Source organism: Sarcophilus harrisii, chromosome 1 (assembly GCF_902635505.1).
Source record: "Sarcophilus harrisii chromosome 1, mSarHar1.11, whole genome shotgun sequence".
NCBI classification, from domain to species: domain Eukaryota; kingdom Metazoa; phylum Chordata; class Mammalia; order Dasyuromorphia; family Dasyuridae; genus Sarcophilus; species Sarcophilus harrisii.
Genome location: NC_045426.1, coordinates 391,267,160 through 391,289,717, shown reverse-complemented (window position 1 = coordinate 391,289,717; position 22,558 = coordinate 391,267,160). Strand labels below are relative to the sequence as shown.

General features: G+C 33.0%; 1 protein-coding gene across 1 annotated transcript in view; it reads right to left on the bottom strand.

The window, feature by feature from the left end:
* ADAMTS16 (ADAM metallopeptidase with thrombospondin type 1 motif 16) overlaps positions 1 to 22,558 on the bottom strand; it is a 232,380-nt gene that overhangs the window by 106,717 nt on the left and 103,105 nt on the right. Inside the window, exons 11-16 of the mRNA XM_031946108.1 lie at positions 18,734 to 18,829; positions 11,604 to 11,752; positions 8,825 to 8,997; positions 6,112 to 6,242; positions 4,670 to 4,793; positions 4,008 to 4,252 (exon numbers count right to left, since the gene is read on the bottom strand). Coding sequence (XP_031801968.1) covers positions 4,008 to 4,252; positions 4,670 to 4,793; positions 6,112 to 6,242; positions 8,825 to 8,997; positions 11,604 to 11,752; positions 18,734 to 18,829 — 918 coding nt within the window. The remainder of the gene's footprint in view (positions 1 to 4,007; positions 4,253 to 4,669; positions 4,794 to 6,111; positions 6,243 to 8,824; positions 8,998 to 11,603; positions 11,753 to 18,733; positions 18,830 to 22,558) is intronic.

The following is a 22,558-nucleotide window of genomic DNA, read 5'->3' as shown; positions in this document are numbered from 1 at the left end:
TGACAATTTCATCTTTCAGAAGAGAGAAAGCAAAAAGAGGAAAATGATATTCTCAATGTACTAATTAACCAATGCTGGTTAATTATGTGAAAGTGGCAGTATGACTATGTATTAGGGAATTTATTCATGTAAAGGAAGGAAACATTTGAGTATGATTTCAAGCAGATTTTAAAAAGTCCAGATGTGGGCTAGATTGATGCCAAAGACAGATACTACAGAAGAGACTATAGGTCAAGACGAATGGGGAAGTTTTGAATATTTCAATTCGGTTAAAAATACTCCACAAATTATCCTAATGAGAGAAAAAAATAGGCAAAAAATCCCCCTCAACTTTGAGTTTAAAAGAATGAAAGCAGAAAGGTAAGAGGAAGGTAATATAACCAAGGACAAATATAAATGAATAGTATAAATCTGTGAAAAGAGAGTTAGGAAGATTAATAGAAAATAAAATGTGGCTCATGAAAAGTACTGAATACAACTAATACAATAACTTTTAAAGGCATATTTGGAGTAATAAGTTGAATAAGGAAAGGGGGAAAGCCCATTACTTAGAATCCCAAGATGATTGAAACTTATTTTTGGAAAAGTAATCAGCCTGTACCTAAAATAAACACTCCCTCTACCCTAGACCTGACAAGTGGATCACCTACTTTTCCTTTCTAGTACAAAAAAAAAGTCTATTATTTTGCAATGTTTTCTGTGACTTTTTAAAAAAAGGGTTATCAAGATTTCTAATTTTGCTTTTGGTTAGCTTTAATTATTAGAAAATGTTCATTATATCAGTCTTAAATTAACCTCTTGTCAAAAATGCCAAATTCTTTTCATAGGGACCAAGAAGAATAATTCTAATCCCTCTTTCATGAATGTAAGAAGAAAGTTATTATATCCTTTTTAGTTTTCTCAAAGCCATATATGTCTTTTACCCTAAACAATATTTACATGGCATTATTTTGATGCTCTTCATATTCAATGTGTCAGAAATAGATATGATTCATTGGATGAAATAACATAGGTAGTATCTCCCCATATTTCCTTAGCCTTTAAGGTATGGCCTTAGAGAGGTATGACCAGAGAAACACACAGTGAAAACTGTCATCCCCCTCATTTTGGGCCCTAGCCTTCTTTAAATGCAATATAAGATTTCAATAGTTTTTTTGGTTACTGTCCCATGCTGTTGATGAATATTTAGATTGCTATTCTCTAATATTTCCAGATCATTTTCAGGAAAATGTCCTTCCAGTCATATTTGTTTAAAATTTTATATTTATCTCTATTAAATTTAATCTTATAAGCCTGAGTCTAATTTTTTTTTTTTTGCTTGTTTAGAAATTTTTTGGATCTTGGACCAGTTGTTGAATCTGTTAGCTTTTCCTCCCAATTTTTGTCACATGTAAATTTTATAAACATGTCATCTACATCTTTAGCCCATGTATCTATGTATATGAATATGTACATATGAATATATATATGTATGTATATATATATAGGCACATACATACATGTGTACATATATATATATATATGTTTTTGTAACAATATATACAAATTTTTCACGTTTTCAGCCAGAAGTATCCTGGAGCCAATAATAACTGGCTTTCCTGGGAGAGTCAATTGTTAATTTTTTCACTGTGAACATTTACTCCTTAAAAATAGTCTTGATTTGTTATTTTGTTGATTGTCAAGACTTATGAAAATGCTAGTAATGCAGATTAAACTTAAGAGTTTGTGTGCGTCCATTTTATTTTTTTTTCCAGAGAGCCTCATTATTAAACATTTAACCCATACACTCTTCTCCAATTTTTTTATTTTTTTAAGTAAGGTTAAGTTATTTCAATAGTGTTTCAACTCACTTTTTCCTGGACAAAGGTCACAATAAAAAGTACTAATAACTAAATCATTGTTTAACAGCTGTGTGCTTCTTAGCAATCCCGACTGTCTTTTCTACTATTTTCTGCTAGTTCACTATCCCTAATTTGAAAGCAGATTCTACATTTATTTCAGGGACTATAATTATGTTTGATAAGGATGATTGAAATGATCTGAGTTGTATACAGCAAATTGATATCATTATATCTACTCTTGCCAAACAATTAGATGGCATACCTGGGGCTACTCAGCCTTACTTTCTACTCTATCATGATTTTCTAGAGACCCCTGGGCATTGGCTCCATGTCTACTCTAACTAAGTACTCTAGTACTCTAGTAGTACTTTAACTATGGAATTTTGTCATTTGCCTTAATGCTACACTTTAAGGACCACTGGATCTTTTAATCTCTACCATAACTGAAACTTTCTATATATGTTCTCTGCCCTATTTAGAAACTGAATTCCTTGAAAGTGGAGACTTTCTTAATTTTCTATTTGCAGATTTGCCCTTAACACTGTATTTGGAACATAATAATGCTTAAAAGGGGGCAACTAAGTGGCACAATGGATAGAATACAGGGCCTGGAGTCAAGAAGACATCATCTTGAGTTCATATCTGGCCTCAGACACTTACTAACTGGGTGATTCTATTTGCCTCAGTGATTAGAAAATGAGCTGCAGAAGGAAATGGCAACTATTTCAGTTATCTTTGTTAAGAAAACCCCAAATGGGATCAAAATGAAGTGGACATGACTGAAAATGACCAAACAAGTGTTTAATAGCTGGTTTTATATTCTATTCCATTTAATTGCCACAGCCAAAATAATATTTAAATATATTCACAGCCTTTCCAAACTGAAACTTTTTAGAGCTTCTTCCTTTGTGTTACAATATCAGAAAAGACTCTATATCCAATTCAAACAATACTCACAAAATAGTTTATTCTAGATATCACTGATGCAAGAGAATAACAATTCAAATTTGTTGTTGATATATTCAACTACTACTCAAGTACAAAAATGAATTTTTATGGACCTATTTATAATCATTTACTTTCACAATTTCCAATTAAAAATGAGATTAATTTTTGGCAGATTTCAGATATTTTTGAATAATCAAGTTGCCCATAACTGAATCATTATTTATTCCATTATTGGACTAAATCATAAACTCCCTGATTGCCAGGACTCATATTTTCTGTTTTGTTTTGTTTTTTTAATTTTTATTTTGACTGGAAGCACTGAACTGAATTCATTTAACATCTATATCAAAATCTTATTTAAATTCCCACAGAAAATGTGTTGTGTGGAAAATGATGTGGTTCCTTTGCCTAAGTTTTTGTATGTTAAAGGGAATTTTTTGCAAGTAATTCTGAAATAAGCCATAACTAGAAATCAGGAACAAAATCTATTTAAAAGCAAAGCAAAGCAGATAAAACTCTATGATTTTTCAGAAGTAAAACAAAATCCTAATTAGAAAAAAAACCCCCACAGAGATTACACTTTGTGGCAGGGGCATTCTATATATAGCTATTTTTTCTTTATTCTATACTGATAGAAGTAAAGAAAAGAAAATGAAGAAATAGGAAAACAGAGAGTAGCTACTGCCCTCTCTTTTCCAAGTCCTGTCCCTCCAGAGGAAGACAAAATTAGACAAAAAATCAAATTTGCCACAAACATGATTACAAACCACAAAAATCTGCTAATATAGAACTACACATTGGTTTTATTGGATTTAGACTTTTTTTTAAGTTGTTGTTATCAATTCTACTTAAAAGGGTTTCTGGGTGATTGTAAAACTTTTTGACCACACACAGGGTTGTGCTATATCAAATTTTAACTAGTTCAACAGAGGAGCACATTTCAGAACAACTGTCTGATAGATTATGTTTTCCTGTGAAATCTGCCCAGCAAGTATATTAAGCACGCACACACACACACATGTGTGTATGTATATATATATATATATATATATATATATAGAGAGAGAGAGAGAGAGAGAGAGAGAGAGAGATCTATGTCAGTAGATATGATATCAAATCAAATAAAAAAGAGATTAATTTAACCAAGAAATGCATTGTTTCCGTCTACCCTTCATAACCTCTAGTTCTATATATCCAAGTCATAACACAAAATATTACCTCTACAATTAAGGTTTCATTGGTTGGTCCAGGGGAGGTTAAAGTCTCTGGTTGACTGTATGACCGTCTGTAATCAAAGGCAGTACCAGAAAACTTGTATCGGCCAGGCCAGTCCACTGTCCAGTAACCATTCAGATAATATCTTTTGAGGGTATTACGCACAGCAATATAGGAGGTAGATACATTCATTTCATATATATTAATACTCCGGGCACCAGCAGGAATAGTGACTATCTGATAGTACTCTAGATGAAAAGAAATAGAAACATAGAGTGTTTTATATAAAACTGCTAGGACAAAGACTGAAGTATTTCTGTTCTTTGTAGCTCAGACCTATCCACATTAAAATCAGAATGAATATCTGTTTTGGTTATCATTTACTTTAGAACTATGAATCACTTTTTAAAAAATTGGAGCACAGCTGTTATAATTTTGACTATTCCTATAAGCCACTTTTATTCAAATAGCCTAGCAACCAGTCTTTTTTTAAAATCAAAATAAAAATTTGAGAGCCATTATCTAACGCAGGAAATGAAAAAAAAAATATACGATCTTGTTGAAACCTGAGACCCCCTCCTGCTTTCACTATTCAAGTCCATCCCCCAAAGAAGTTCTAACTTAAAACTCCCAGAAAACCTAGGGAGCAGCTATAAAATACTCACGGTTTGTGTAGTGGTGTTTAGCATAATGACCTTTATAAAATCTGCAACTCGAATTATTTCCTTTGCACACCCCACAAGAATCTTCAGTGGCACTAGAACCAAGGACATGATCACAACCAACTGTCTGGAAAACATGAGATCATGCATTATTTGCAAAATGTAGAATAATTGACATTTATATGGTGTTTTAATGTTATAAAGTAACTTAAACATTGTTTCATTCCGTCTTTAAAAAATAAAACAAAAAAAAAACCCCTCTTAGATACTAGGTGTATTATTATTATCTCTCTGTTTTATTAACAAGGCTTTGAAGAATAAGATGGCCTGCCTATGGTCACACAGCTAGTAAGTATCAAGAGTAAGATATGAAGTCAGGTCTATCTTGAATCCCAGTACATCATGCTAATCATGCTATATTATTCTGCTTCATGGAAGTTGAATAGAAGTTCAATTCTATTCAATTTAAGTCAATAAACATTTATTAAGCATAGCTACTATGCTAGATAGTAAAGGAATAAAACAAAACAAAATAATAAGAAAAGAAAAAATAGTTCCTTCCCTCAAGGAGTTTATAAAAATCATGAAAACATACTCTTTCCCAGTATTTTTTGTATAAAATATTAATAAAACTATATTGTATAATCAAATAATTAAAAAACATATATTAAGCAGATGTGTACACAGAAGTGACAACTTATATCCAGATAAATGAATATTCAGAACCTAAAATTTTAAGACCCATATTCCCACTATAAAATTTGCCACATATAAACATTATTTGAAGTCCTAAGTCAATTCTTATAATTATGCATTGTTGCAGGGACATGGGAAGAAAATTAGGCCTATAGAATATCAACTAGAACATTGGTTAGAATTTATTTCACATATGATAATAGTACTATTTTATATAACTATATATAGAGAAATATTAGATTCCACATGAAAATAATTCTCAATGTGATGAAATGTATTATTTTCTAAAAAGTTCCTTTTTTTTCACAAATCTTTACTGTCCTTCATACTATGCTTCTTTGCAATTTACCATATAATCAAAGACAAGAAAATGTCATGAAATAATTTAATAGATCTAAAAGGAATAACATTTAACTAATCAATTTGAAATGAGAAAACAGAAAACATCTATAAATTATGAAATTTTAGATCTGGAAGACAATTAATAGATTATTTAGTCCCAACTTTCCCAGTTTTCTAAGACCAAAACAAAGACAGATTTTCTGTGTAATTACCCAATGACACAATAGTATTTGATGATAGATCTGGGAGTGTAACCTAATACTTTTGACCTCCCTCTCCTAAATTTAAAATTAGTACTTAGAAGTCAACAAATGAGTGTTATTGCTTGCAATTCTAGTATTTGATATGGCATTGTGATAGAGTCATTAAACTAAGTCAACAGTAGAATACCTTTTCATTATTATTACCTCACATATCCCATCTATACACACATTACGGGTGTCCTCTGAACATGGTGTTCCATCTTTGACTTTATTTGACAAAGAAAAGAAGAAATCAAATCCTTCTGCGATACAGTAGAGTTTGCATAAGTCCTGATCTTAAAAAAAAAAAAAGAAGAGAAAAATACAAAGAAGACACTTTACTTATAATTATTTCTCTGAAATTTGAACTGGGGGTAATTTCTTAAATTGAGAAAATATCTGCATATTTCTAAGAAATAACCCTAGTAATTCATTATAAAAGAATGTTTTCAAGTAACCAAAATTCACAATATTTTCTTTTCCCTTAAAACTTCATTAGACTAAAAATGTTGTGACATTCTCTTTACTTACTAGTATTCACTTCTATCTCCCTGTAAAAATCTCTGCCAAAAATTAGGAATACTCATTCAAAAATGAAAAATGAAACACCACTTGAAAAACCACTGAGCTTATTCATAATCCTTGCATAAAATTAGATGGAAGGTGCTTTTATACTGATAAAAGGAAAAATATGCAGATGAAAACTCCAGAGTATAGTATTTTATACAGACTTGGATTTGAAAAGGGAAAATATATTGGCTTATGGGGAACATGAGTGCTATCACATTTTAAAGACTTGCAAGGAAAGTCTACAACTTTCTTAGGTGAATACATTTCAATATTTTAAGAACTTGTATAGTCAAAATCAGTTCTATTATAAATCTATTTCTTCTTGTCCTGTCCTCAGTAAATATAAGAGAACATTTGGCCATTACTCAGTGCTGTCTAAAGAATTCCCATAGGATTTAGTATTAAGATCCATTATGTTCCTTGCAAATGTAAGAGTTGGAATATACTAGTAATTGTGTGAATATTAAAGACAGACTATGTCACTATGGGGAAAGGATTGAAAAAAAAACCCAGAGTTGATTATCATAGAATTATAGCACTTTTGAGTTGAATAGGGGCTCAGAGTTCATCTGGCTTAATCCTTTCACTTTTCAAATGAAGAATTTCAGTCACTCCTAGAAAGGTTAAGTGACCTGCTCAAGATCAACAAGCAGTTAATGGCCAAGCTCGGGCTAAAAGCCAAGCCTTCTACCTCATCCTGCTCCAGGCCAGAATTTTTTCTACCATTTCTCCAGTTGTTACACAATCACCACATAATTTTGGTTTGAAGACAAAAAAGGATGATTTAGAGAATTTCTTTCTTTCAATTTTTCTTTGAATACTTGTTCTAATTAGCAACTCAAACACTATGGAAAATTCCATAAACTGTTCAAATAAAAATAAATAACTAGTTTTGCAGGACCAATATAATTCCATTCAATTGAACAAGCATTAAATAAATACCTGCTAAATATTGCTTGTTATTTGTGTCCCTGCCTGGCACAATGATACCTTTTTCTATATAATAGGTTTCAGATGCATACATACTATGGAATTTCTTCTTCAATGAAATTCCTGGCATGCCTGCTGCTAATTTTGTTTTATTGTTTTATAATAATGCTAGGGGTGATGTCTTTTTTTTTCTTTTGCTGAGACAATTGGGGTTAAGTGACTTGCCCAGGGTCACACAACTAGGAAGTAGTAAGTGTCTGAGGTCACATTTGAACTCAGGTCCTCCTGACTTCAGGACTGGCGTTCTATCCACTGTGCCACCTAGCTGCCCCCAGGGTGATGTCTTTTGATTCATATGTAAATTGAATTTAAGTGAGGTAGAGTTGCAGGAAGTCATCAGCCTCACTCTTCTCTAAGATAAGATACCTGGTGATGATTCAAGATGCAGTGGATGACCCAGGTGTCTTCTATGTGTAATCAAGCTCTAAGTGCTCCACAATAGCTGCTTTACCTGCCTCCAGGGCCATTAGAAGAAATTGTTCTCATCCACTCATTCCACCAGGGGAAGTCTAATTTGTTTTCTTGGGTTAGATAACCCCTAACTAACCATAAGGTTTAAAAAACTTTGGTTGCCCTCAACCTGGTTTAGCCTGTCTGGCAAAATGGATTACTAGAGCATGGTTGTTGTGCTGCTACAGCTTCTTAGAGTCACAAGAGAGTTTGATGAATCAGATGGACACCAAAGATGGAAAGCAGCCCTGCAAAGGATATGGCAGCTTTCACACTAGAGGTACTAGTCTTCCGTGAACATATGTTCCTATTTTGTTTCTATAGGCTCATTCCTGTAGAAGCTAAAAATAGGCAACTTGACATATCTACCCACTGAGAAACTCCAAACACTACATCATAGTATTTTAAAAATCAGATTAAAGAAAATATTTGCATATTAACATTTCACTCTGCTAATTTGCCTAAGTTGTTATTGACCAGAAGTACAAGAATAATTATAACAATATTTTTGGTCCTTCAGATCAAAGGTTACCCTTCCATCATCAACATGGGCAATATGCCCATCATTGATTTGGACAGCTCCAGGAACTGTTTTCCCATTAGTCATGAAGAATGTTTTCTTTACCTACACACACTCTTCCATTCAGGAATTCTTTTGCAAGAGGAGGTTAGGAATATAGTGAATGGTTTTGGAGTAGAGCAAAATTAAATAATCCACACTGAGACTGCTATCATTGATACCAGGTGGAAAACAAAAAGTCTTTCTGAGTTATTACTCAATAGCAGGGTCATAGATAGTGTTATATTCAAACATAAAAGGATGGTGGTACAGACTATAATTACTATCAATGCTTGCTTTGAAATTTACCTTCTACTTGAGTGTAAGGCTTCCACTTGTAGTACCATCCTCGAAATTGCTTGCTGTTGTACTCGGCACACTGGATGGTCCTAAAGTCAATGCTATTCTGGGGACAGCTTTGACTGTTACAAAGTTTGAATGTCCGGGTAGAACCCTCACAAAATTTTCCTCCATGTGATGGCCTGAAATACATGTTTAATAATCCTTTAAAAATATGTTGATAGGTTGAATATCGATTTGTACATTTTCCCCCATAATTACAAATATGCTTCAGTAACTACATTCCTCAATGGCTAATGGAGGGCTAATAGAATGTCAGAACTGATGAAATTACTAAAGTCTTTAATTTTTGAAAGTGAAACAAAGGTTTTATACAAACAATAGCTGTTTGATACCAAGCACCTTTTCTGTGAGAGGTATTTTTTGTGTGAGGGTGAGGATGTATGTGCATATGTGTGTGTAAAGCAATACATAGCAAGGCTTATAATTTTTGATTTGAGAATATTTCAAAGTTGGAATTTCCTTTTCCTTCTCCTCCATGCCCTTGCATATGTATCTACTTATTTGCTGCATTGCCAATTGTACATTTGACTGGGGACTAATATATGAAATGACTTGCCCTTAGTTATAAATCTAATTCATGTCAGGCACAGGATTTTAGGCCAAATCTTCCCACTTCCAAGGCTAGCCCTCTATCTACTGATTTCTTGCTTATACAAGGAACTGAAAAAGAAAGGCAATAATTGATTTGAGGCCTTAAAAATAAGAATAATTCTGGTTTAAAAATAAGATAAAAAGATTATTTCTTTCTTTGTTCATAAAATTTGGAAATATTATAAACATGAACCCAGAGTAAAGCATAAGTAGTAAGTCTGTTTATAATGATCACCAAGTATTAGTGTAATTATAAATAATAATTTCCCTGAGAGTTATCTATTAAGCTTTAGTACTGAAGACAAGGATGTGAAACAATGAAATTATTTCTTAGAACACAGATTAGATTAGTAAATATCTTCCCCCATCTTCACACAAAATTGAAATCTTCATAAGCCTGTACATTTTAATATCTTCCTTCTAAATGAGCCCTTTGATTTATTTTAATTTATGAGATTTAATAACACGAAATGCCTTAAAGGTATATAAAACAGAATATTCAACTTTTTAGTGAAAATCATAGAAAAGAGCTAATTTGATTGTTAAGTATTAATTTTATTTCTGTGTTCCTCTCTATAATCCTAGATAGGCATAATTAGGAGGGAAGGGAGTATTTTTTGAAACCTGTATTTTATTAATTTAAAAAGTCTAAAGAAGTGCATGAGGGCAGTTGGCATATCAGCACAAAGAAAGTATCTCACATCATTCCTTTTTGCATTTCCTCTTTGAAAAAATCCCTAAACTAGAAAACAGGGACATTAATATGTTGTTGGTGGAACTGTGAATACATCCAACCATTCTGGAGAGCAATTTGGAACTATGCTCAAAAAGTTATCAAACTGTGCATACCCTTTGATCCAGCAGTGTTACTACTGGGCTTATATCCCAAAGAGATCATAAAGAAGGGAAAGGGACTTGTTTGTGCACAAATGTTTGTGGCAGCCCTTTTTGTAGTGGCTAGAAACTGGAAACTGAGTGGATGCCCATCAGTTGGAGAATGGCTGAATAAATTGTGGTATATGAATATTATGGAATATTATTGTTCTGTAAGAAATGACCAACAGGATGATTTCAGAAAGGCCTGGAGAGACTTACACGAACTGATGCTGAGTGAAACAAGCAGGGCCAAGAGATCATTATATACTTCAACAACAATACTATATGATGACCAATTCTGATGGACTTGGCCATCCTCAGCAATGAGATCAACCAAATCATTTCCAGTGGAGCAGTAATGAACTGAACCAGCTACGCCCAGCGAAAGAACTCTGGGAGATGACTAAAAACCATTACATTGAATTCCCCATCCCTATATTTTTGCCACCTGCATTTTTGATTTCCTTCACAGGCTAATTGTACAATATTTCAGAGTCTGATTCTTTTTGTACAGCAAAATAACGGTTTGGTCATGTATACTTATTGTGTATCTAATTTATATTTTAATATATTTAACATCTACTGGTCATCCTGCCATCTGGGGGAGGGGGTGGGGGGAAAAGAGGGTAAAAATTGGAACAAGAAGTTTGGCAATTGTCAATGCTGTAAAGTTACCCATACATATAACCTGTAAATAAAAGGCTATTAAGTAAATAAACAATAAGAAAAAAAAAGAAAAAAAAAGAAAAAAATCCCTAAACTAAATTTTAAAAAATAGCATTGGAATTAACTATGCCTTGCAAATTAGAACTTTGGGGGAAAATTAGTCAACCATTTATGGTTTATTGGCAGCATTCTGGTTTATATACTGCCATGATTCTAGGCAAATACGAATATAATTTTTATCTGAATGTTACTGACTTGCAAAATATTCATTGCAATCTCATAGAACTGAGCACTGACCAGATGTAACATTTGCATTTTTTGGTCCAATCAACAGGTATTTATTCTGAGTGAATGGGTCATTTTTTAAATTTAATGTACAGTTAATATTTCAAAAATATATTTTAATCAACTATGATCCACAATAAGGAACTGTGCACTTATGAACAAAACACACATTAGGAAAAATTAGTTACTTCATTCTTCTGGCAAGAACTAAACTATGTCTCTGATTAAAGAGAATATTCAAATATTTTAAAATCAGAAACAGAAAATATTTCAAATTTTGAAGGAAGAATAAAAAAAAATTATTTACCTTGGATTAGTACAGTGACGATCTCTGTGAGATATTCCTCCTCCACATGTCCTAGAACAAGGAGACCAACTAGACCAATCTGACCAGTGTCCATGGGTTGGTTTTGGACCTTCATCACCATATTTCACACATTGACCACCACGGCACCACTGCAAAATTAAAGACTTCAGCATGGTATTTTCCCCTTGTATTATTACTAGAAACATCTATTTAAGTGCCTTTAATCATCAGCCTAGTCACTGTAGAAGTTAGCATAACATATAATATAGAGACCTCTATTCCCAAGGAGTTTATAGCAAAGAACTTTTAAATGATCAGAGTTTTAAAAGCACCAAGCTTGTAGTCAGGAAGGCCTAAGTTAAAATCTGACTGGCTGAATGACCCTGGGTAAGTAACAACATCTGTCTCATTTTTCTCTTTTGAAAATGAAAATTGAAAATTTGAAAATAGTACCTAATTCCCAGGGTTAATTCGAACTATATAATAATGCTAAAACACTGAGTACAGTATCAAGTGTAGGAAGCACCATAAAAATATTATCAAATAATCATTTTTTTAAATGCTACCAGCTTTTTACAAATTCTGGTGCAATACTACAAGAAAATAGGTGTAAAATATATATTAGAAAACTGCATTCAGATAGCTTAGCACCGATATAGCTTGGATTGAATCCATTTATTCTTCTCTAGGGGTGAAACAGAGAAACACACACACTAAACCACAGCACCTGCTTTCTCAACTTTCAATACAGTGAACTGTAACCTCTATTGTAAATTTAGGTAGGGGAATTACAAGGCCTTTTTATATTTCGTTTTAGGTAAAAGCTCAATCTCAAGTGGAAAACTCTAACCATATGGTTCAGCACCTTGTAATTATAGGCCACTGCATTATGCTTTCATTTTAAAACACCTGGTCTCTGTGCCGCCAAGTTATTAGCTCTTGACATGTCCAAGGTCACGCAGTTTTTCCAGAAGATAAAACAATTCAGATAGAATTTCTTTTGTCCCCAAACACCACTTGAGATATTATCAATGTTATTTTTGTAAAAGAATTGAATGATAATCTCAAGTCGCAGTAAGATATATGTAAAAAATTATTTACTTCTATTATTTATAGGTGATCTTAAGGATTTAAAATTTACTTCACTGGTGGCTAGGAAACTTTTGAATTTTTCTGGCAATATTAATATACCTTATCAGTTTGTCTGAGCTCTGGCAAGGTGTCAAAAAGGGAAGGGGATACTCTATAGTCTTGCCTTACACCTGGCATGGCCTTGCCGTAACATTAATTAGGCATGGACTCTGCTATCCCTAAGGTAGCTGCTTCTCCTAATTCATATTTAAAAAGAAAGCAACTTCTTTCTAAGGAAAATATAAACCAAAATACTTGAAAAAAACAGAAATAACTTTGATTTTAAAGCATCTCATTATTGAGAGCAAAGTCTTTTTCATTCTTTTTTCAAAAGCCAGAAGGAACCTTAATTAAAGTGACCAAAATATTTCAAATAAAGCTTGGCAGAGATTGTGTAAAACAAGAGAACTTTGATTTAGGACAGCCTTCTCTGTGATGTTATACCTTCTTAAAAATTAAAATTTCCTTTAATTCTAAGACATCACACTATTATTCCTTTTCTTCTGACTCCCTGGCTATTTCCTGTTCTCTCTCCCTCTGTTCTCTTATTCTCTCCTATCCCTTTCTCCACTCCAATCTCAACTACCAGCAGTTTACCAATTAATTCTGAACTTATTGTGAACACCTGTTCAATCTACCAGAATACAGTTTTAAAACTCCTGAGCGTAAAGATCCACTAGCCTCAGCCTCCCCAATGCCAGTGATTATAACCAGGTACTACCACACTGTACTTTTCTCCTTTCTTTCTGCAATTTCCTCCTATGAGATATTTAACATGGCTTTAGCTCCCTCCTCTATGAACTCTTAAAACTTTAACACTGGTTTCAACCTCTTCTCTGAGTTCCTTCTGTGGTTTGAGAGCAGCTTTACTTCTCTAATTGAATCCCTGCTATTGTTCTCCCTCTTCTTGTCCCAAATATGCTGGTTTTTTTTTTTTTTTTCAAATTTTCCTGATCAGGTTCAAAACTTAGTTATTTTTTTTTTATCTTCACCCAATACTTCTTTAAGCTTCTACATTAGCCCTAATATCCTATCTATTCTTCCTTCTTAATATCCTTTCCATTCTCACTCTAGTTGAAATTTTAAGCCTTTCCCATCTTATCTTGACTTAAATCTATCCTGATTACTTTTTTAGATACATTTCCTTAAAACTCAGCTTTTATGATGTTATTCCATTTTCAGAAAAAATTAGTTCTTTTTTAATTACAGCTTAAAAGCACAAATTCCTTAACCTTTCTTTCAAGACCTTAACTGTTTTTATTTCTCTATATGCACTCTCTTTTTCAATCGAAGCAGAACCAATCATCCAAAGCATCCTTCATTTGTATTCCTGATCTGTGGCTTTTCATATCTTAGAAATGTATACTTTTTTCATTCTTCAGTTTTGGATTTATACAAATTTTACCCATTTTTTGAGGGCCCTTTTGGAAGATATTCCCACTTTGATCCAAAGTGAGCTATTTTGCTTCTCAATTTTTATGATATAAAAATTACTAGTTCAGGCTTTGACTTATTTCCTCGTATTACCACTTAATAGGTTGCCATGACCAAAGAATTTGTCATTTAGCGACCATACCACATGTGGTGAGAATCTCTGTACTTAGCTAGGCAACAGGCTTAGCTAGTTAATAAGAGTTTTAAAAAGTCTTTTGTGCTTACAAGGTTTTTCTCAAGATTGCATTTCACTGATACAACTTTAAGAACCTGGAGTCATTTCTATAACTGATAAACAGAATAAAGACTTTTATCAACATGAGACTAAAAGAGATCATTTGAAACACTAAATATTTACATTCTACTATCAACAAGGGTGACCAAAACATTTATTCTTAGTATCTACTATGATGTTATGTACATAGCAGGCATAAATATTTCTTGAGTGAATGAACATGAAGGTAATTATAATTCTTCATTTCTGAAGAATTGCAGGTTAAATTTTAAATCAGTCCTCAATATTTATTTATCTAATATTCCACACATTTTTATGATACACTGATTTGTTAAATTATCTTTACTCCACTCCCCAAAGTTACTCAGATGCACTATTTTGTTGAAATACAGATTTTTTTTCTCCTTGATTGCTTAAAATATAAATCCAGATCAAATGGTTCTAGATGTACAGATGATGTAGAGAAAATTAATGTTTGAGACATACTTCAGAATGTGCATTACTCCCAGGAATTAAAAGTTTCTATAATATCAAGAAATGTGTCTTATTCTGTGCCACAAAGATCAATGTAATTTCACCTGAGTATCTGTATTACCCTTGGGATCACTATAATAATTATATTTTAACTGTAGGCAGATGTTTGGAGCAGTAAAATTACCAATTGCAGGGAAAACCACAACAACAAAAAAGCACTACATCTACAAGCCTGAGATGAATAATGATTCATGAGCTCAAAGGGAAAGGATGTGAACCACCCAAGCAGTGCTCACCTTTCTGTAAAATTATACCTTGAAAAATAAAACCTAGTCATCTAGTAGAGGCAGGAATCCTATCCAGCTAAAAACAAAGGCAATTCACTTTCTCCTTCCAATTAGAATTTTCCAAGTATCAGTCATAAGGAGTTGGTATTCAAAAGAAACCACAAGTGACATGTATTCAATTTGTTATTTTCATTTTGGATTAAATCATTTAAGATTGCCAGCTTCACAAGAAAGAATTGCATTAATACATATAGTCTTATAAGCTGTTGAGTTAAAGGAGTTAACAAATATAAAATAGATGACAGTTGATTTACACTAAATTTAACCTACTTGGGATTAATTACTCTCACGTATTATTCTTGGACGAGAGTGCTTCTCTTCTTTTCTGCCTGTCAATCATCATTGCAATCATGAAACCTAAAGCATATATTTTTGACGTTCATATCTGTCTTCAGTAACCTTGAAATATGCCCAGGATGTGATAATTACATGCTTGGGAGCTTGAATGTAATAGTTCAAATACTTTTTTTTTTTTTCCAAATTTAAAGCTAACATCACTCAAAATAATGTAATCAAAGAAACTCACAAAGGGCTACTAGTTTTACTTCAATGTTTTGGGTTGGGTAGTCTTCATGGATGGTCTCATGTTTTGAAATGAAAATGTATTTAAAAGAGGGGCAAGAATGTATTCTTTTGTGATTGTCAGAGTTCAGTTTTTTGGACTCAATAGCAAGAATAATGTCCTATAATATGGCTACTTCATATATGCATCATATAGAAATTCATTTTATCATCTAGCTTGAAAATTTTCTCTCAAGTTATTTTGCTTTTTGCTGCTCATCCATCTATATGCAGTGAAATGATAGGATTAGCTTTCAATCTTTATGCTCTAGAGACTGAGTACTATTTAATGCAACTATTTTCTCATGACCAAGTCAGAACTTTAATATTGTCTTTTTCTTTTTAAACTTAAAAAAGTAGAATTTTCATTGGCTGCCTGATAAATATTCAGGGGAACATACTCAATTCATATTGATTCATTGATTGCAAACTCTTATCTTGAAATGATAAATGTAAAGCTTTATTTTAAGATAATTAAAATCAATCAGTCAACAAGAACTTAATAAGCCTTTGCTGTGTTCTAGTCATGATGTTAAGTACTGAGGATACAAAGAAAGACAAAAGAATCATCCCTGCCCTCAAGGGGCTTGATGTTCTAAATGGAGAGAAAACATGCATATAAATATGCATATACATACATACACACACACACATATATATCCTCAATATATATGTATATACGATATCCTCAATATATATGTATATATATATGAATGTACAAGTACATTCAGAGTAAATGGGACATGCCCCTGTTACATTTATACAGAAGATATGAAAGAAACGAAGAACGTATGAGAAACCATTACACATGTGAGCGGTTGGGCATGAAATTAGGAGATAAAAAAAATCATGTGTTAGTCATATAAAATGTATCAGTGTCACTAGACTGTAGAGTATGTCAAGAGAAAGAAAATGTAAGAAGACCAAAAGATAGAATGAAGGAAAGATTGAAATGGTCGTTAAGTGAGGAGCAGAACTTTATATTTTATTCTGAAGATAATAGTAATTACTAGCATTTACTGAGGGGGTTGCCACATGATCAAACCTATATTTTAGGAGAATAATTGACAGCTAAGTGAAAAATTGATCGGATCAGGGAGTTAATACAATAGTCTACATGTGAGGTAATGAGACCCTGAACCAGTGTGAGTGGAGAGAAGGGAATACAAAGCTATATTCAACAATACTTGACAAATAATAGATATATGAAATGAATGTGAGAGAAGGTGGAAATGATACCCACATTGTGAGCATGACTAACTGGGAGGCCGAGTGTAACACTGGCAATAATAGGAAATCTTGGAAGAGTGAAGTGTTTCAGGAGGAAAGATAAAGAGATCTATTTTGTACACATTTAGTTAGGTTCAGTGTCTATGAGAAATCTAGTTCAAGTTAGTGCTGAAAGACTAGGTCAGGAGAGATTAAGGCTGGCCACATACATATGTGAATAATGTGTATAGAGATAAAAAATTGAATTCATGGAAGTTTATGAGTTCAGAGTGAAAAACAATACAGAGGGATAAGAAAAAAGGGTCCATGAAACCCATGGTTAATGGGTTTATAAGAATTTATAAGAAGTACCAAAAAAGGAAATTAAAAAGGAGAGATCAAAGAGAGAGTAACCAGGAAACCTTAGAAAAGAGAGCACATCCAGAAGAGCACATCCAGGGAGACTCACAGTGTTAAAGGCTAAAGGAAAGTTTAAAATGATGAGAAATCAGAAAGGATCATTGGATTTGGTGATTAAGGGATCTATGATGACTTTAGAGGTTCTAGTTTCAGTTTTACAAAGAGGACAGCAGGCAGCTTACAGAAGGCCTAGAGATGAAAGGACAAGTGATGCCCTGATTGTAGACTTTTTTCATCTTTAGCTGGGAAAGAGAAAAGAAATGCAAGATGACAGCTAGCAGAGGTAGATGGGGATTATGAGCTTGCTTGTAGACAGTGAGGAAGGAGCTAGAAAAAAATGAGAGAGACAGAGACACAGAGAACACTAAAGAAACAGAGACAGAGAGACAGAGATCTTAAGAACAGATACATATAGAAGATATTCTTAGAAAACACAAAGGTCACTCCTTTATTTAAGAAAAGAGTGAAAGTGGAGATAGTGAAGGAAGATGTCTAAGTTTTATGAGATGACAGAGAAAAGGAGATGTACTATGTGGTAAATGACTCCATTTCTCCCTCTTTTGTCTTTATTCCTTTTTTTTCTGTTAAGTTTGAGGCAAATACTCACCTGAAAGGGAAGGAGAGGAAATATTATGGGAGACTTGAGAAAGACTGAAAGGCTTAGAATAGCTACTTTGGCAAGTGAGAGAATGGGATCAAGAAAGTAAAAGAATTATCTTACTGCTATGAAAGCACAACTGAGATTATATAATGTAAATTTGTAGTGAACCTATCAACATGATATGGTGATTTTCTTTGCCATTGTTCAGTAGCATAGAAATAAGGGAGAAAGTGGCAGAAGGTGTAATGCAAAATTGGAGTTTGCAACAGCTAAATGGCACAGTGGATAGAGCACTGGCCTTAAAATAAGTGTAGGAGTGATATCTTGGGAACAAACTGAATGACTGAAGGTTACTATCACTTAACAAAGAATAATAGTTAGATGTTGAAAAATAGAGGGAAAGATGAAGTGATGTGGGATGATAGAGGACTTTCAGAATTCATGGATGTGGAAGTAGAATATCAGTGAGTGATAGTGATTAGAGTCAGGATGGAGTCAGGAAGATCTAAGTTTCCTTGTCTGTAAAATCATGGATTTGAACTGAATGGCTTCTCAGATCCTCAGATGGGATTGACAGAAAGGCATAAGGTATATGTTGAGAAAAAAGGAAAAGAAGAAAATCATTTACATCTTAATGTATTTTTGGAGAAGTAAGGGCAGTGGAACAAAAAACACATATATCATTATTCAATACTATTTGGCAATTAATTATTCTTACCATGTCATGACCACAAATAGTGCCTTCTGCAGCTGGCATAAATTTTGTCTCACATTTTCTTCCAATTCTATGGCACCACAATGCTTTACATATATCCTAAAGGGGAAAATGAAAGATCAGAAGACCACTAGCAAAACAAGCAGCTGTGTTACTTTCTAATTTTGTAACATCATGCATACAATATATCTTCCAAAAATTCATTTTCCTTCCATGTAAAGTGGGGAAGATAGTGTCTGATTCATTGAGTTAACATGACAGCCAAAGGAGATAACATATAAAATACATTGTTTTTATGTGAACAATTATTGTAAAACCAAGGACAAATTTCCCATGAGAACATAAGCAGAGTACTTTCTGAAAACTTTTCTATCATTTCAATGATATATGTTAAACATTCCTCCACTACAGCTCTCTTTCTTTTATACCTTGCTATGATGTAGAAGGGCAAGCAAGTGGCATAGTGGAGAGAGTACTGGGCCTGAAGTCAAGAAGACCTGAATTCAAATTTGAACCATTAGCTGTGTGACCCTGGACAAGTCACTTAACCCTATTTGCTTCAGTTTCCTCATCTCTAAAATAAACTGGAGAAGGAAATGGTAAACCACTCCAGTCTATTTTCCAAGAAAAACCCAAAGGAGGTCATAAAGAGTTGGACATGACTGAAATTATTGAACAACATTACAGACTTTTCAGAATATAGTCAAATATTTTAGCTTAAAATATGTTTCTTTTCAATGATGTATTTTCTTTCTAACATTGAAAGTTTCATAATAATATTGGATAATTATAAAATTTTCATAATCATATTAGGTAATTATAAAATTACCAAAGTCACACTATTGAACAATTTCATAAAAAAGCAATTTATTTTATTCTTTCTGCTATTACTTCTTGAATTTTCGCTAAAATAATAGCTTATTAGAGGTTAAGGTTTTGGCATTTTTGTTTTGAATAAGCTCTTAACATAATCACTGCCTATTTATATTCCATTTATAAAATAGTTTTTTTGAACTTGTAAGCATTAATAACATAAACTTATGTCTTAACATTGGCACCCAATTCTCATAATACTAGAGCTATTTGTACCATCTATGGCTCAAATCAAAAGGAAAGCAAGCTTCATTATTTTAAGAGACTCCACAAGGATATCTGAGCAGTATTAGAATGAAAAGAAACTATCTCACTATTCACTACCATGTTTTATGTGGTGCCAAAAATACTCCCTCCTCCCTCTGTTAACAACAGCTACAATGGTAAGAGTGTTAAATTGTTACTGATCTTGTTATTACCAATCTCAGTTTTTCTGCCTCAATGAGTCCCTTCCTTATATTAACTAACACTTTGTGATGGAAGACAGAATTCTTAGCCAAACTGACAATGACAAATTAAAGAAACAAGGAATTTGGCCCCAGATCTGCTGGAATGAAAACAGCAGCCTGCACTTCCCTCTAATGAGCAGACAGAGAGCTCAGTTTCCCACCAGAGATGACTACAACCTGATATAATACGGAGGGATAAACAGAATTCTCTCTTCATGGGGTCTGATGTGTGGGACTCATACTCTAGTGATAGAAAATGACAAATATCTTGCTAGAAGAACTTTCTGGGCAGAAATACACTCCTGTGTTCTCTTTATAGTTAAGTTTAGGACACTGATGACACATGTTACTGATATAAGAAGGTGGCTGTGCAAGAGACTAAAGGTAGAATTTTGCTTTTGAAGATAAGTTGTGAATCATTTGGGAAGAGTGGAAGAATCCAGACATTGATTAATATATCCCAGAGCACGTGAGGGAATCTAAAGTGATGAATGAGAGCAATCTATTTAAGAGAAAATTCAAGAAAACTAAGGCAGTATACTAATCAATGAGAAGCTTAAATATAGTATCTGGAACTGATATAATAATGATCATATCAATGATAATAAGTAGCTAAAATTTATATAATACCTAATATATGCTAGGCACTATGATAAGTACCTGTACAATTATTATGTCATTTGATCCTCAGAATAACTCTGGGGAAGTAGCTGCTATTATTATCTTTATTTAACCAATGAGAATATTGAGACAATAGACTAAAGGAGGTTATTTAAATGAGGTCATTTACTCAAGTAAGTTTGAATTTGAATTCAGGATTTCTTGGTGCCAAGCCCAGTGCTTTGTGAACTATGGTGCCACAGAGTCACCTCTAGTATATATGATATGAATAAATTTGGGTTAGATCTTATTCTTTTAAAATATTTGATAAGTGCTTATGAACTGTGAATATTCAAACAATAAAGATAGGAAGATGATAAATATTAAACTTTGGAACTATGATTTCATTGGTATAGGGAAGTATCAAACGCATCACCCATATGTGCAAGCAATTCACAATACTAGCCAGAATCAGATTAAAATATAATTGGGAAATATTTTATAAAAATTACAAAAATACAATATAATGTAGATAATATTGATATATGTTCCCAAAAGAATTCTTATGTATGGTTAATGGCCCTTACTTGAGTTTTGTATCATTAGTATAGGGGGCTCCAGGTGAGGATTCTATTTATACTTGCAGATCAGCTCCAAAGCTTAGTCTCAGAGTGAAAAGTCAATTGACAAGGGTCATACATCCAATATATATCAGATTTGTAAGTCTGGGGAGGGACTTTAACTCTGGTACTTCTAACTCTGAGGCTGACTTTCTCTCCACTAAGTGTTGCTACCTTTTTATTACCATTATAACCTTCATTCTAACAGAAAGGAGAAATTAAATCATCCATTCATATCATGAAGGAAAATTGCTCATTTACTACTGATAAATGTGACCTAAGAGTTCTAGATAAAAAAGGTAAGAGCTATGATTTTATGATTCTAAGTTTATAACCTTAATTCCAACATATGGGACTTCCCACTTCTCTGGGATTTTGAATTGTAGTATTCAAGGCAAGTGTTTAAAGGATATCCTATAGCTCTATCAAAAACGATAAAATTAGAAAGGATTTTATGAAATGAATAATTCATCATACCTTTAAAAATAATCTATAAATATTTATTATCCAATTTCTAGAGAGATTATTGTCTTTCCATTGACCAAAAAAAAAAAAAAAAAACAAAACTTCCACAAGAATATCTCCATACTACTCTTGGTAATAGCAATCTTTCTTGAAATCTGATAAAATTGGAAAAGCTACCACATGCCTAATTTTGATCTGCCCCCATTTAACTGTATTCTGCTCTGTCCTCAATGAGCACAGAAAAAAAAAGTATACCTTTCTTTGTGGTCAGTTGTTTCAGGCCTAACAAACTCCCCATGATCCCCTTTGGGTTTTTTTTTTTTTTGAAAAAGCCCTGACATCATTTACCATTTTCTTCTCTAGCTCAATTTACAGATAAGAAACTGGGAGGAAACAAGATTAAGACATACCTAATAAATGTGTGAGACCAAATTTGAGTTCATGAAGAAGAGTCTTCTTGATTTCAATACCAGCATTCTACTTTATCACCTAACTGCCATACCTATGTTTACCTCATTTTTTCACTAATGTCTGTCAATAAGCTCAATGTCCTCTTTCAACCTTTGTCTTCTCTTAAGGCTATGTCCTACCACTAGAAAGTTGGAATCAACTAGTATTTAGCCCTTTTCAACTTTTTTAGAAGTTATAAAGAAAATAAAAAAAGGCTTGTGGAAGATGACTGAAAGCTACCTATTGATAATTAGAATGAAAATGAAAATTAATTCAGATCCCAAACAATTTTCTCCCAGATATCACATAGCTTTAATTTTGTTAAAATAACATTAAAACTTTTTCTTGCTGACATGTGGGATGACAGACAC